The sequence below is a fragment of the Andrographis paniculata genome, unplaced genomic scaffold (assembly GCF_009805555.1).
Source record: "Andrographis paniculata isolate CXL003 unplaced genomic scaffold, ASM980555v1 Contig52END, whole genome shotgun sequence".
NCBI lineage: Eukaryota > Viridiplantae > Streptophyta > Magnoliopsida > Lamiales > Acanthaceae > Andrographis > Andrographis paniculata.
In genome coordinates this window covers 7,721,283-7,735,470 of record NW_026137587.1, presented here as the reverse complement: position 1 = coordinate 7,735,470, position 14,188 = coordinate 7,721,283, and the positions used below count along the sequence as shown (strand labels likewise).

At 32.6% G+C, this 14,188-nt stretch overlaps 2 protein-coding genes and 1 non-coding gene across 3 annotated transcripts; all 3 read left to right on the top strand.

Moving 5' to 3' along the window:
• The first annotated feature begins 2,184 nt into the window (after positions 1 to 2,184).
• On the top strand, positions 2,185 to 10,713 carry LOC127254626 (uncharacterized). The gene is made up of 19 exons (XM_051279839.1): positions 2,185 to 2,633; positions 3,380 to 3,454; positions 4,266 to 4,416; positions 4,571 to 4,639; positions 4,724 to 4,896; positions 5,871 to 6,008; positions 6,306 to 6,431; positions 6,753 to 6,851; positions 7,115 to 7,235; positions 7,374 to 7,437; positions 7,726 to 7,780; positions 7,861 to 7,985; positions 8,330 to 8,403; positions 9,063 to 9,112; positions 9,289 to 9,375; positions 9,510 to 9,560; positions 9,638 to 9,721; positions 9,925 to 9,975; positions 10,195 to 10,713. The coding sequence occupies exons 1-19, from the start codon at positions 2,256 to 2,258 to the stop codon at positions 10,276 to 10,278; spliced, it is 2,055 nt and encodes a 684-aa protein (XP_051135796.1). The 5' UTR covers positions 2,185 to 2,255; the 3' UTR covers positions 10,279 to 10,713.
• Positions 2,959 to 3,085, top strand: LOC127255061 (small nucleolar RNA snoR113). The gene has a single exon (XR_007839562.1). It is a non-coding gene; the product is annotated as a small nucleolar RNA snoR113 (small nucleolar RNA).
• Positions 10,714 to 12,029: 1,316 nt separating the features above from the next.
• Positions 12,030 to 13,941, top strand: LOC127254737 (probable O-methyltransferase 3). Its single transcript, XM_051279993.1, has 2 exons — positions 12,030 to 12,832; positions 13,413 to 13,941. The coding sequence occupies exons 1-2, from the start codon at positions 12,032 to 12,034 to the stop codon at positions 13,713 to 13,715; spliced, it is 1,104 nt and encodes a 367-aa protein (XP_051135950.1). The 5' UTR covers positions 12,030 to 12,031; the 3' UTR covers positions 13,716 to 13,941.
• Positions 13,942 to 14,188: the final 247 nt, after the last annotated feature.

The following is a 14,188-nucleotide window of genomic DNA, read 5'->3' as shown; positions in this document are numbered from 1 at the left end:
ACACACACACAAGAAAATGAACTTGCATATTTCTCTATTTTCTTTTTGTAGTTTTTAGTTTCCATTTATGTATTTTAATTTGAATTACATGTCTTTATGTTTCTAGCATATTTTTATCCTATTTCCAGTAGATTTATCCAAGTTTTAGTAGATGTTAGTTTAAATCCATCGAAATCAATCGTTTAGGTTCGAAGCCTCGTTTAAGATCGAAGCCGTGCAGGCTCCACCGAATGAGCCGTCCCAAATCCGACAACGGACAAGCTCTTTGGAGTACTTTCGAAATCCACACCGATGAATCGACGAATTATTTTGGAACCTCCGAATTTTAGGATCCAACGCAAAGATATCTTATCATCTTGTGAAATTGAAGTATTAGATTATTAAACCATCGCCATCATTATTATTATTATTATTATTACGGTAAACTGTTTTTTTAGTCCCGTAACTGGACCCCTTTATCATTTTAGTCTCGTAAGTGGAGTCTGTCGCAAACTAGTCCCATAAGTGAAATGTTTTTGCTATTTTAGTCCTCCGGCGCCGGAGACGCCTGCGTGGCTCGCCGGAGGTGACGTGTCCCGCCAGGTCAGCGCCACCTGGCGGACACGTGGATTTATTTATTTTTTTAATTTTTTTTAATTGGACCAAATAAAAAAATTAAAAATATACAAATAAAATTAAAAATAAGTTTAAAAAAAAATTTAAAAAAAAAAAAAAGTCCACGTGTCCGCCAGGTGTCCTGACCTGGTGGACACGTCACCTCCGGCGAGCCACGCAGGCATCTCCGGCGTCGGATGACTAAAACAGCGAAAATTTTTCACTTATGGGACTAGTTTGCGACAGGCTCCACTTAAAGGACTAAAATGATAAGGGGGTCTAGTTACGAGACTTAAAAAAACAGTTTACCCTTATTATTATTATTATTATTATTATTATTATTATTATTATTATTAAAACTTTAAAAAATAGGAACAAAATAATAAAAATTATAAAATTACCAATCCAATCCAACGCAACCCAACCCAATCCGATCCGATCCGATCCGATCTGAATTGAAATATTTGAAACCATTATGGCCCAATTAATAGAATCATATTTGATTATACAAACAATTAATGAGTCTACATCACACTATCAAACTATTTTTAAGGTACAAGAATGTTCTTTTTTTTTAAATAGTGAATGTTTCAATGTTATTTATTCAATTGTATTTCTTTTTAAAGTATCTTGTAACATACTATTCACAAAAATTCTTAGTGGAAAGACATATCTTTTTATTATTTTTATAATACAGTAATATTTTATTAATTAGTTAAACTATATAAGATAATTTTATATTTTGTCCTTATAACTTTATAAAAATTAAAAATATTTTGATATTTATAAATAATTACTTTATTATAATATAAAATATATATTTTTTAAGTATAACAAACAAAAATTGTCAAATAAATATATTGAGTTGTATAGAAAGGAACATTTGTTTTTCTATTTTTAATTTAAATTGTGGAGGATATGTTTTTCTAGATTTTACATTTCAAATTTATTTTTTGAATTATGAATAAAAATTTTAAAAATTGATTCTTTTAAAAAAATTATTAAATACAAAATATAAACTAAATATTTTTAATTAAAATGAAAAATATATTACCTTCCGTTCCGTATGTTCTAAGGCTCTTATTTATATTTTATCTCATTGTATTTAATATTAAAAATATTTTTATATTTATATAATTGTTTTTTCAAATGTTATTATAATAGTATTGTAAGACAGTAATATAAATATTTTTGTTATTTTTTATTTATTTGTACTATATTTTTATATAATAATTAATATTTAAAGATTAACCCATAAAAAATGAATGAAACTGTTAAAGTAGGACGAAAATAATATTATTTTATGAATGCCTAAAATATATATATATATATTATATTGCAGTATTTTTTTTAATAAGAAAATATGTCAGAAAATTTGTATAAAAGTAACTCATATTTGTTTTGTTGAAATTAGTAAATTTGAACAAAATTTATTTAAAGTACTTTAAAAAAAATAAATAATGGTTACAAATTTCACATCTTTAAAAAAAAAAAAAAAGAAAAGAAAAAAGAATTGGGTTGTTTCGTGAATTGCTATTTTTATAGGGATTATTGTGTCAAATGAAAAGCCCCATAAACCCTAACAGAGGCATCCTGCTTTCTTTCCTCTGCTGAACAGAGCAGAGCAGAAGCAGCGATTTATCCCTATCGCGGCTCCAGGAATGGTTGGACCGCTGCTCCGCTCTCTTTACTCCGCCGCCGCTGGCAAATTCTACTCATCTTCTTCTTCCTCATTGGGCCCTGCCTCTGTCTCTGCCTCTGCCTCTGCCTCCCATTTCTTGAGGCGCCTGAAAGCTCATGGAAACGCGGGCTTGGCGAGGCCATATTCGTCAGCGCCGTTGCCTTCAGCTGCGGATGCTCCCGGAGGCGCCGTCGATCCCAGTCGTATTCGGAATGTTGCTGTAATAGCTCACGTTGACCATGGGAAGACAACACTCATGGATCGGCTCCTGCGCCAGTGCGGCGCCGATATTCCACATGAGCGTGCGCTGGATTCGATCAGTCTAGAGCGTGAGCGTGGCATTACCATAGCCTCCAAGGTGTTTGATATTTGTTTATTTTTCATAGTTAATCTATATATTGGTTTGGAATGAAAGACCTTGGTTGAATAGAGGTAACCAATTGACTGAGCTCAAGAAATTGGAGTTGTTTTGCAAATTTTATTGCTAAAGTTTATTCATTTTATATTTTAAAGTAGTCAGTTTCCACCTTTGGTTTGATATAATTTAAAGGAGAGAACTTGTGCTCAATTTGAAGCTTAAGGTTTCTTGATAACATTTTGTTGAATATAGTGGTATGCATTGATGCTATCTTTAAATTGACATTATATTCTTACCGTCTTTAATATTGACATGGGGTTTCCACTGGCTGTGATGAAAAAAAGGCCGGACTTACGGCTGCCACTATTGATTGGTAGCAGATTGAAACAGTTGCCATCAGTTGTTTGGTAGTAGATTGATGAAGTTTGAAATAGGTATTATTTCTGAGCCAGTATTATGATTGGGCAAAACTCTTAGCTAGCTGCTATCAGTATAACTATAAACTGTATAAATGCATGTCTGATGGAAACTGTACATTGAATTCTCAATATATTGCTGCCACATTCTGATACATATATATGACACACACACACATACAGAATCGGGTGAGTAATTCTTTGGATGCAGAATTAACACCTTCAATAAAGCTATTTCCTAGTCTATGGACACTACATCATCTTCTGAACTTTTTTGTTATTTGTTTGATGTAATATTTGTAGTGATGTCAATTATTCTTGACTTTGCAGGTTACATCTATTTCCTGGAAAGAAAATGAGCTAAACATGGTTGACACTCCTGGACATGCAGATTTTGGTGGTGAAGTATGCCATGGTCTTTATATGGGAACTGAATGTTTTTGTCTAACAAGCTATATATATGTGATGCATCACCTGAATCTTCAATTTATAACTGTTATACGCTTAGGGCTTGTTTACTGTGGAAGATAGGAAATTTATATAATATTTGTATGAGAATTAATACACAAATACACAATTACATTATATTATTGTAAATTTATAATCACATCTTATCAAGCTATTAAACACACCCTTTTAGAATTAAAGCAGGAGCATTGTTTCAGAAATCAGACTAGTGTTTGCATGCAGTTAATTTGATCATGTTAAGGAAACTGGAATTCATGGAAGTACCTGTACTTCTTCAGTTGAGTTCATGTTGATATTTTTTACTTCTTTATTTGAGTTCATGTTGATATTTTTTAAGCAACAATGGATGAAATTGTTTAGAGCCTGCAAGAACATTGGAAAGTCATTTATTTATTTTTGCTGATATCTTGAAGGCTTCGATAATAAAAACCACTGCAGAAACAATGATAACATTTTTAAATTGCTCAACTTGCTTGTTCAAGTTGGCGACTATAAACCTTCCGTCACCGAAACCTTATATTTTTCTTATCAGTCATTGATGCAAGCATCCTGATCATATTTATTATGTATCAACTTTATGACTGTGAATGATTTCCATTCTAGATTTTGTTTCCATTTTAGTAGGTTTGAATGCAGATTAATGGTAAAAAAATTGAATGTCATTTCCATGGCTAAGCCTGAATTAATATTCTTGCCAATGGTTTTTGTAGATGAATAGCACTGCTTAAGATTCTTTTGCTTCTTATAGGTTGAACGAGTTGTGGGCATGGTAGAGGGTGCAATTTTAGTTGTTGATGCTGGTGAAGGTCCACTGGCACAGACAAAATTTGTTCTTGCAAAGGCTTTAAAATATGGTCTACGTCCTATACTTCTTCTAAATAAAGTAGACCGACCTTCAGGTACCTTTGTAGTAAGTTTGATTGTAAAATTCTTATGTTTGAAAAAAATCAACTAACAGGGTATTTGCTTTCATTATATCCTCTATTTCATTATCTCATCAGGTTTTTTTATGCTTTCGAAGTGTACCTTTTGACTAATATGCTATTCGTATAGTTTCTGAGGAGAGGTGCAATGAAGTCGAGAGCCTAGTGTTCGACCTTTTTGCAAATCTTGGTGCCACAGGTCTTTGATATGTTACATTTTTTAAATTATAGCTTATGTTTGTTTTTTAGTTTCTGTATTACTTGTTTTGCATTTGTTCATCAGAGGAGCAATTAGAGTTTCCTGTTCTTTATGCTTCTGCAAAGGAAGGGTGGGCCTCATCCTCCTACACCAAAAGTCCTCCCAGTAACACAAAGAACATGTCTGAACTACTTGATGCAATCATAAGACATGTTCCTCCTCCTGTTGCTAGCCTTGATGCCCCTTTTCAGATGTTGGTTAGTGCCTGTGCTTGACTATCATACATATCTATTGTACATGTGCTTCTATAAAAGTTGCGTGTGCATTTTTGAGCAGTTAGAATGAGCTTGATTATTTCCTTCGATCAATATGTAGGATTATTGATGATCTAAAGATCCAAGCCTTGATATATATTGAATGATTTGTTTTGATGAAACCTGCATAGTTACTGGGGATCATCTTCTCAGCTTTTACTCATTTGATATTAACATAAGTATGATTTAAAATTTTCCATTTCCTTCTTAATTATGTACTGTTCTTAAATTTTTTTATATGATTGTTAAGAAAGAATTATTTTATCTATTGCGCACTTCCTGAAGCTTCAATTCACTGCACCATTACCATTACCATTGACCATGGAATGGATATAAATTTAAATATGTTAAATGGTGTGTATTATTATTGAAAATAAGTGGAATGATATATCATCTATGATCTTTATGTTAATGGTACATAATGATAGATGATCTCATAACATGTACAAATAATGATTAAGTGTCAGGCATAGGGCTTCAGTGAATATACAGTTTTAGATTTCAATCTGAGTTTAAATATGCATTATGATCTATTGATCTAAAAATTATTATATGAAATTTTTTGATTAGTGTGTGAGAAACAATATTCACGTTACGATTGATGTGTTAGGTCAATTTCTGGGCAATTTTCAAATTGACATACAATGTGAAAAACATTGACAATGCATTTCATAATCAGATTTAGATTGCCTAATTGGTGTCATCGTATTAGTGAGGATAAAAATGTTTAGGGGTTCACATAAAACTTTTAACCCTTATTTTGCTGTCATTAGTTTCTCTTTAACAGTCCCTTAGTCTATCTTCTTACTTCATTGATGTTCTCAGCTGTTTTCAGCTGCTATTTATTATTTATTGATGCAATTCTAATCCTTTTACAGAGGAACCTTGATAAAGTTGTCTGATAACTCCTTATTCAGGTGTCTATGATGGAAAGAGATAATTATGTTGGGCGGATCCTCACAGGTCGCATATATTCTGGCGTCCTCCAAGTGGGTGATAAAGTGCATGGACTTCAAAATACGGATTCTGGGACTGTCAAAATTGAAGAGGGGAAGGTTTTGGCCTTGAAACTGTTGTGATGCTCTACTTTTAGTCAATTATCCTATGTGGATATTCTTAAGGATTTTGCAAAATGTGAAAACCAGATTTCTTAAGCATGTTCGTTTCTTCATATAATATAATGTGTCCTTTGATCACTTGCTCAAGATTTGCATTATATTATATGAAGAATGAACATGCTTAAGAAATCTGTTGTGTAAGATATCATGATGCCCTATTTGTCTCTTGTGTATTTATAGGTACTTATTGTATGATTTGTAATGGTTAAACAGGATTTGTATAAAATTGTGTAGGTTGTCAAGCTGATGAAAAAGAAAGGCATGAATATTGTGTCAGTTGATAGTGCTGGTGCTGGTGATATAGTGTCTATAGCTGGGCTGTCTAGCCCAGCAATAGGGCACACTGTAGCAACCGTTGAGGTATACTGATTACTTTTCACTAATACATACCTCTGCTGTCAACTGCTTAGATTCAATCCTAATTTAGCAACTTTTGACTCCTTTTTTATTTCCTTAATCTCTATTTAATTCCATGAGCATGTTGGAAGTATTGTGGCACCTATATTTTTCCCTTCAATCTCTATTCATTTGTTTCTCATAATCCTTGTTGATCATAATAGAAGTGATTGTGTTTTGGTTAACCTTTTTATCTTGTTTAGATGATCACATTATTACTTTTGGCATGTTGTCATCTCGATATATTTACGTTTGTTCTAATACTATATATGCTATTTTTTTTAGGTTTTGACAGCTTTGCCTACTGTTGAGCTTGATCCCCCCACCATTTCCATGACTTTTGGAGTTAATGACTCACCATTAGCTGGCCGAGATGGTACTTATGTAAGAAAATCAAATTTCCTTTGTTTGCTATGTTACATGTATCTTTTACCTGCCACATCTAATCCTCTCAAATTTTGTCCCCCAGCTTCACTATGCTTAACTTTCTGGCATGAATGTATAATAAATCTTAATGAGACAACTGCTAGTTGTCCTTCTCTTGATGTGTCTAAGTTCATTTTCATTGCATGCTTCTCTCACTGATTTCAGTTGGGCATAAGGTATGCTGTATGTTAAATAATTTTATGTGTTCTCTATACATGTAGTTAACTGGAAGACAAATTGGTGATCGCTTAATGGCAGAAGCCGAAAGGAACCTTGCAATAAATGTTCTCTCTGGTACATCAGACTCTTATGAAGTTCAAGGAAGAGGAGAGCTTCAATTAGGTGAGGTCTCATGCTTAGATATTATTCTTTCCGTACAAAGTTACTTATAATCTTCTGTGTTTATTACGTAAAATTTAGTTGATCTATGTTGATGTTGTCATATTCCTTTTTCACAAGCTAGTATTCCCTAATTAACAGGTATCCTTATTGAGAACATGAGGCGTGAAAAGTTTGAGCTTTCTGTGTCCCCTCCTAGAGTCATGTAAGTTCTTCTCCTGGGTTTTTTTTTTTTTTATTAATTTATTTACTTTTTATATTGTCTTCATTTATTTCTAAGTGATGTTAGTGAAAATTCATTCTAATGCTACACATCTATGAGTACATATATTTCTAGAATAAAAATTGTAGTCTATTGGGTCTTATTGAAATGTTTTATTTCAATTATATACGGTCCTTAATGATTTACTTTCAGCTTATTATTACTCACTATACCCCATAGCAGTAAATGGTTCTGTTATCAAAGATGTGGATGATGTTTGTATGTAATCAGGTATAAATTTGAAAATGGGCAAAAGCTGGAGCCAATTGAAGAGGTTACAATTGAGGTGATAGCACTGGAGCAGAATTTGTAATTTCTTAAAGCCAACCATAACTTTGATAATGACATGTGCCTTATATGTGTCAGGTAAATGAAGAGCACGTGGGTTTGGTTATGGAAGCTCTTTCCCATAGGCGAGGTGAGGTTACTGATATGGGGCCAGTCCCAGGCAATGTTGGTAGGACTAGAGTTTGTCTGACTTGTCCTTCCAGGTATGTACAGATATCCTTTTTTCTCATTCTTAGAATTATGTTTCACCTCCATTTTTTATTTATTCATCCTTTTATTTGTTTTAAGAATGCAAATTCTTTATGTTCTGCTCTATGGGCTTGTTTACACTTACATGACTATTAAATAATCGTGTTATAATTTACATGATTGTTGATTCATCACCAATCATGTTTTCCTCCACAGATTTTTTTTTTTTTTTTTTTTTTTAACTTCTAAATTGCAGCATTCACCAATTGAGTATGTGATTTTTATTTTAATTATTATTTTAATAACTGTCTAAAAATATTTAGTCCTGATATTTTTACCTCACATGTTTCATGTACAGGGGGTTGGTTGGTTATAGAAGTGTTTTCAACAGTGATACAAGAGGCACCGGATTTATGCATCGAGCATTCCTGAGTAATAATGCCTTTCCAACCACTTTTACATATCTTTGTTTAAAAATTTGTGCCTTGTGTTGTGATGATTGCCCTTTTTTTGCTGCTTCTGTTACTGGTTTATTTTTATTTAAAGGGTAATCTTGAACCAACATTATTTCTTCTGACACATACTGTACTTTGCCTGCTGGCTTTTTTTGGATAGTGAAATGATTTTTTGTGCATTAAAATAGGTTAGAAAAACAGAGCTTTAGGAAGTGATAGGTAACCATCAGTGCAAACTGGCCAAATGAATCAAAATAGAAAACTCAAAATAAGAACACTATCATCATGAAGACAACTCATCTCAGATCCTAGCTCTGCACTTTGCAAGAAAGTCATCCATATTTTTTCCAATTCTAGGAATTGATGGAAAGTGATAATTCTGTATCTTCTGACTCTCTTATCTCTTGTCATGATCTTTAATATTTTAAACTTTAAATGCATGAGATATTTTTTCTTGCGGGCAAGCCATCTTATAGACAACTTCACAAATTTTGTTTCTTAGGGAAATAAATTTAATGCTATTATTATTGATGCTTGGGTCTATTAATTATTTGATACTTGCTTCTGCTTTTCTCAGGGTTTGAGGTGCCACATGTATATGTATAATAATTTACTTTATATTTATTGTTTATGCAGAGTATGAGAAATACCGAGGCCCCCTAGGACATGTCCGAAAAGGAGTACTGGTAAATTTAACAAGTTGCAAAATTGATGTTGCTTTCATACTTGTTTTTAACACTTTGATCTATGTTCTTCCAACTAAATAAACAGTTCAGTTATACTTTGACATCTAAGTCAATCTTAATCTCTACTCTATTTACAGTTAATACCCTCGTTTAATTGACTGAACGTGACTGAATAGGTATCAATGGGATTTGGTACCATCACTGCTCATGCATTGATGAGTTTGGAAGCTCGTGGCATACTCTTTGTCAAGCCTGGAATGGAGGTTTTGATGATTATATTCTTTACTTCTCTTGGCATTTTGATAATGAGCAAAACAATTCTATATTTTCTGTTTTTCCTATATTTTTGCATTACCCAAGTTACTTACAATTTTTTTTTTTTACTTGAACAATGCAGACATATGATGGCATGATTATCGGTGAACATTCCCGAGATACAGATCTTGATGTATGGAAAATGTACATTTATAGAATATCATGCTTCCGTTCAGTAAAGTATATAACCTCAATTCATGCTTGTTGTAGGTTAATCCTGTGCGAACAAAGGAGCTGACAAATATTCGTGCACCTTCCAAGGATGAAAATATTAAGCTAACTCCTCCCCGAATTGTATGTCCTCCAATTCATTCCTTTACCCTTAAATTGGTTCTTGATCTTACAAATGAGTTTACACCAATTGATTGGACTCTTATGGAATTTCTCAATTCAGGCTAATATAAATTATTATTATTATTATTATTATTATTATTATTATTATTATTATTATTATTATTATTTAGTGACAGAAAATATTGTTGCTGCATTACTTGCAGATGACTCTTGAGGAAGCGATTGGGTACGTTGCTTCTGATGAGCTAATTGAGGTATGCACTTGCTCAAGTTTCAGTATATTATTTTTATTATCATTAGAGAGGTTCATGAAAGATGCACTTTAGGGAAACTATCCATATTTAGTTGGAATGAAATATTTATTACATGAGTTTGCATTTGTGATTTCTAGTTTGGTTCTTCTATGGATATCTGATCAATCAGACTTCTCATTCCCTTTTCACCATTATTTGGTGTTTTTCTCGGCTATGCAGGTTACTCCTAGCGCCATTCGTCTAAGAAAGAAATACCTGGATGTCAACAAGCGGAAAGCTATGAGTAAAAGGCCAAAGGAGTGAGACTACTTCAAGCTCTACAATTTTGTGAGCCAATACCTACTCTTTTTATTTCCAATTTACACTTTTGCCGAATTTTCCCATACGAATTGTTGATATATATAAGGGCATATATAGTAATTTATAGCTTGTAATAGTCTATTAATAATAGGTTAATCATTTCTGTCATATTTATCCTCACTGATGATTTAATAAGGTATTCTCCAAACTGCAAGATATTGCAGCTGTTGTTGTCACTTTCCATTATATTTAAAGTTCAAGATTTAACAGAAGTGCTGCTGATAGATAGTGAATGGTTTCTTTTCATTTGTAGTAAAATTGGTTTTGTATGAAAAGAGATGTTGGAATGTTATTTGTACTATGGGATGTAAATAGACATTGATCTATGTAAAATTATTTTAAAGTATAATATAAAAAATAAAAAATAGATATTTGATTTGTCGCTTGTTTATTAACCAATAATCGATGAGTTCAAATATTAGCAAGTACTATGATTTAAGGCAATCTATTGAAAGCCAATCTCAGCTAACTTGCTTGCCCCTCTTCAATGTCCATGAATACTGAACTAACACAGTCAGATTCACGGGACCATATTTAAGTTGATGGCAACATAACCTGTTGTAGCGGTATATCTTCGAGCAAGTTGGGTGTGGACTTGGAGGCGTCAGGGGTTGAAATTCATGACTTATTACAAGTTCACTCCCTACAATGGTACCATCAGCTATCCCTTATGGGACAATTTGATTATCTTTTTGTTTAGTCATACAAAAAAAAAAAAGGGAGAGGCAAGATATTTCCTTGCATACACACATTAATGTAATAGTGTGCCCACACTTTAAAAAGGGTGTCCGGTGCATATGGATGATGAGTGATACTGACACTCAATATTTTATTTAATATATTACATTACCTATTTTTTCTATTATATATATTACTAATATAAATTAATTTAAAATAAAAATAAAATAATTTTTAGAATGTATTTATTTAGTATTTTTAATTTGAGTTATGTTTTATTTTTAAACTAAAAATAAGCAATCAATTGAATCAATTCGTATTTAATAGGCAAATTATATAATGATATTATGGGGTGTTTAACAATTAGTTATAGTTTTTAATTGCCAATTGATTAATTATTTAGTTTAATTAGTTGAATATATTAATTATTTGTATTAGAATATTTGATAAAACAATTTTTTTATGTTAGTTGTTTATAAGTAGAAGTAGAATAACAATTGAGAATATTTTTAGAATATATATATTATTTTTATTGTATTACTAAAATTATAGTTTTAAATAAATTTATTTTATTGTATTTCTTTTTAATATATAAAAATTACATGATAAAAAACATTATATACGTATATAAATAAATTAGCACTGTCTTAATAAACTTATGTATATTTTACGATTAAAATAATTTTTATTTAAAGGAAAAAATTCAAATGTTTTAAATTTATAATATTATTCATATTATTTAGCAAAAATAGAAACATATTAAATAATATTTTAATAACTTTCCATATTTTACAACTATAATAAATTGGATACAAAAAAATAATTCACTTACTTTAAATGTGTAAAACTATAATTATAGTTTAGCAAAAATACAAATAAATTAATATACTTACTAAACAGCATTTTATAGTAAGTATTTTCTCAGTAAATCATTGAGGCTACTGTTCATCGTCTCCCTCTTCTATATATATATATAAGCTTAGATAGACAATACAAAATTCAAACGATATCTATTATCATGACAAACATCAATGGTAATTTCGAACTGCCTAAGAACAATGGAGAACTACTTGAGGCTCAAGCTCAAGTATGGACACACGTATTCTCCTTCATCCACTCCATGTCTCTAAATTGTGCTGTCAAATTGGGCATCCCCGACATCATCCGTCGCCACGGACGTCCGATGTCGCTGTCCGAATTAGTCGAGGCGCTTCCTATCCACAAAACAAAGGCGCATTGCATTCGTCGCTTGATGCGCTTGCTCGTTCAATCGAAGCTTTTTATAAAGCTCGATGAGATTCAGGAGAAGGGAAAGGATAAGGAGGTGCACTATTGGCTAACCCCGGCGGCGAGTCTCCTTCTAAAGGATAATTCGATGACGGTCGCGCCATTTGTGCAACTTTTCTCGGACCCCGTCATGTTGAAGCCGTGGCACCACATGAAGGAATGGCTTGAGAGCGGGCATGAGGGGTCGCCGTTTGAGATGGCGCACGGGAGAAGCATTTGGGAGCATTTTGCCGCGGGGGAGTTGAGATTGGCTAACTTTTTTAATGAAAGTATGTCGTGCGACACGAAGCTTGTGATGTCCGTGTTGCTTCAAGATTACAAGCAAGTGTTCGAGGGGGTCGGGTTGCTTGTGGATGTGGGAGGGGGTATCGGGACGACAACAAAGGCGATCCTAGACGTATTCCCCGGCACGGAATGCATTGTTCTTGATCTCCCACATGTTGTGGCTGGCTTGGAAGGAACACATAACTTGAAATTTGTCGGAGGAGATATGTTCGATAACATTCCTCGATGCAATGCTGTTCTTCTCAAGGTATAACTCATGCCCGATTTCATCGGATTCAATTTATAGTTTCTCTACCGTTAATTGACCATCTCATCTAAGATATAATCATTTTAACATGGTATTAAGGTTGCAAATCCTGTGCTGATCTGACCAAAGTCAGCATGGTGCTAATTTGATCGGATCAACATATATTATATGGATAACATATGACATATGATTTGTTATAAGATAATATATGCGTAGTTATAATGTAATATATATTGTATTATAAATATATTATAAATATGCTAATTTGACCGGATCAGCAGATGATCCATGCCCCGGTATTAAAGCCTAATATCTTGTTTTTTAGTCTCATCATCCTCTATTTGTCATCATTCACGTACAAGTTTCATATGTAGTGTAAATCTATCTTATCCATGAAGGGGTGCATTGATTGACTATATAATAAATATTGATTTGTATCCCTTTAAGATTAAACTTTTTGATAAAATTTTTATTTAATACTTACATGAACAATTCTTTGTTATTTTTTACGAGCATGGAATTGACCAATTTAATCGACACATACGCTAGCTACTAACTTTGTGGTTTGGATCTTTAACAGTGGATATTGCACGACTGGAACGATGAAAGTAGCACGAGGATATTGAAGAAATGCAAAGAAGCAATCTTGGAAGGTGGAAAAGTGATCATCATCGATATTGTTCTGACCGATGATTGCCCGCGAGACAATGACAACGTTGTGGAAGAAGCTCAACTGATTTCAGACATGCTGATGATGAATTGTGTTAATGGAAAAGAAAGAAGTGAGAGTGAATGGGCAAAGCTTTTCACAGATGCTGGCTTCACTAACTATAAGTTTAGTCGTGTGTTAGGTGCCAGATCTGTAATTGAGGTCTATCCATGAAATTAAAGTTGAGATGATGATTATCTGTATATCTATGATTTGCATCGATCGTCTTAGCATAGTATAACTAATTAATAAGATTTGCTAGACAAGCTATCCTCCTCCTAGGATATTTGTGTGGAAAACCCCTTATTGTATTAATTTGCCGATCGATATCATTGATATTTCTGCCGTAGTTTGAAGTTGTTTAAATGGTGTTTGTTTTAAGAGCCAACAATTAATCGAGCAAAACGATAATAAAACAAATTTGATAGGAAAAAAATGCGAGAGTTTTATGTATGTTGATTCAGCTAATGTGACTTATTTTGTCATGGCACGGGTCATCCTTTCGCGCGCGACTAGTTATTTATTTATTATTTATTTTTTTTGTTGACTAGTTATTTATCCACATCTAATATATTGTTGTTCTATTTGAAGCTCTTTGAAAAGATTTTCTATGTTTCTAAAGAAATATGAGGGGAATGTAGTTTTTA

Coding starts and splice junctions, on each gene's coding strand:
- LOC127254626 (XM_051279839.1), top strand. CDS start 2,256: ATGGTTGGACCGCTGCTCCGCTCTCTTTACTCCGCCGCCGCTGGCAAA. Junction 2,634..3,379: donor GCATTACCATAGCCTCCAAG/GTGTTTGATATT, acceptor TTGACTTTGCAG/GTTACATCTATTTCCTGGAA. Junction 4,640..4,723: donor TGCAAATCTTGGTGCCACAG/GTCTTTGATATG, acceptor TTTGTTCATCAG/AGGAGCAATTAGAGTTTCCT.
- LOC127254737 (XM_051279993.1), top strand. CDS start 12,032: ATGACAAACATCAATGGTAATTTCGAACTGCCTAAGAACAATGGAGAA. Junction 12,833..13,412: donor GCAATGCTGTTCTTCTCAAG/GTATAACTCATG, acceptor GATCTTTAACAG/TGGATATTGCACGACTGGAA.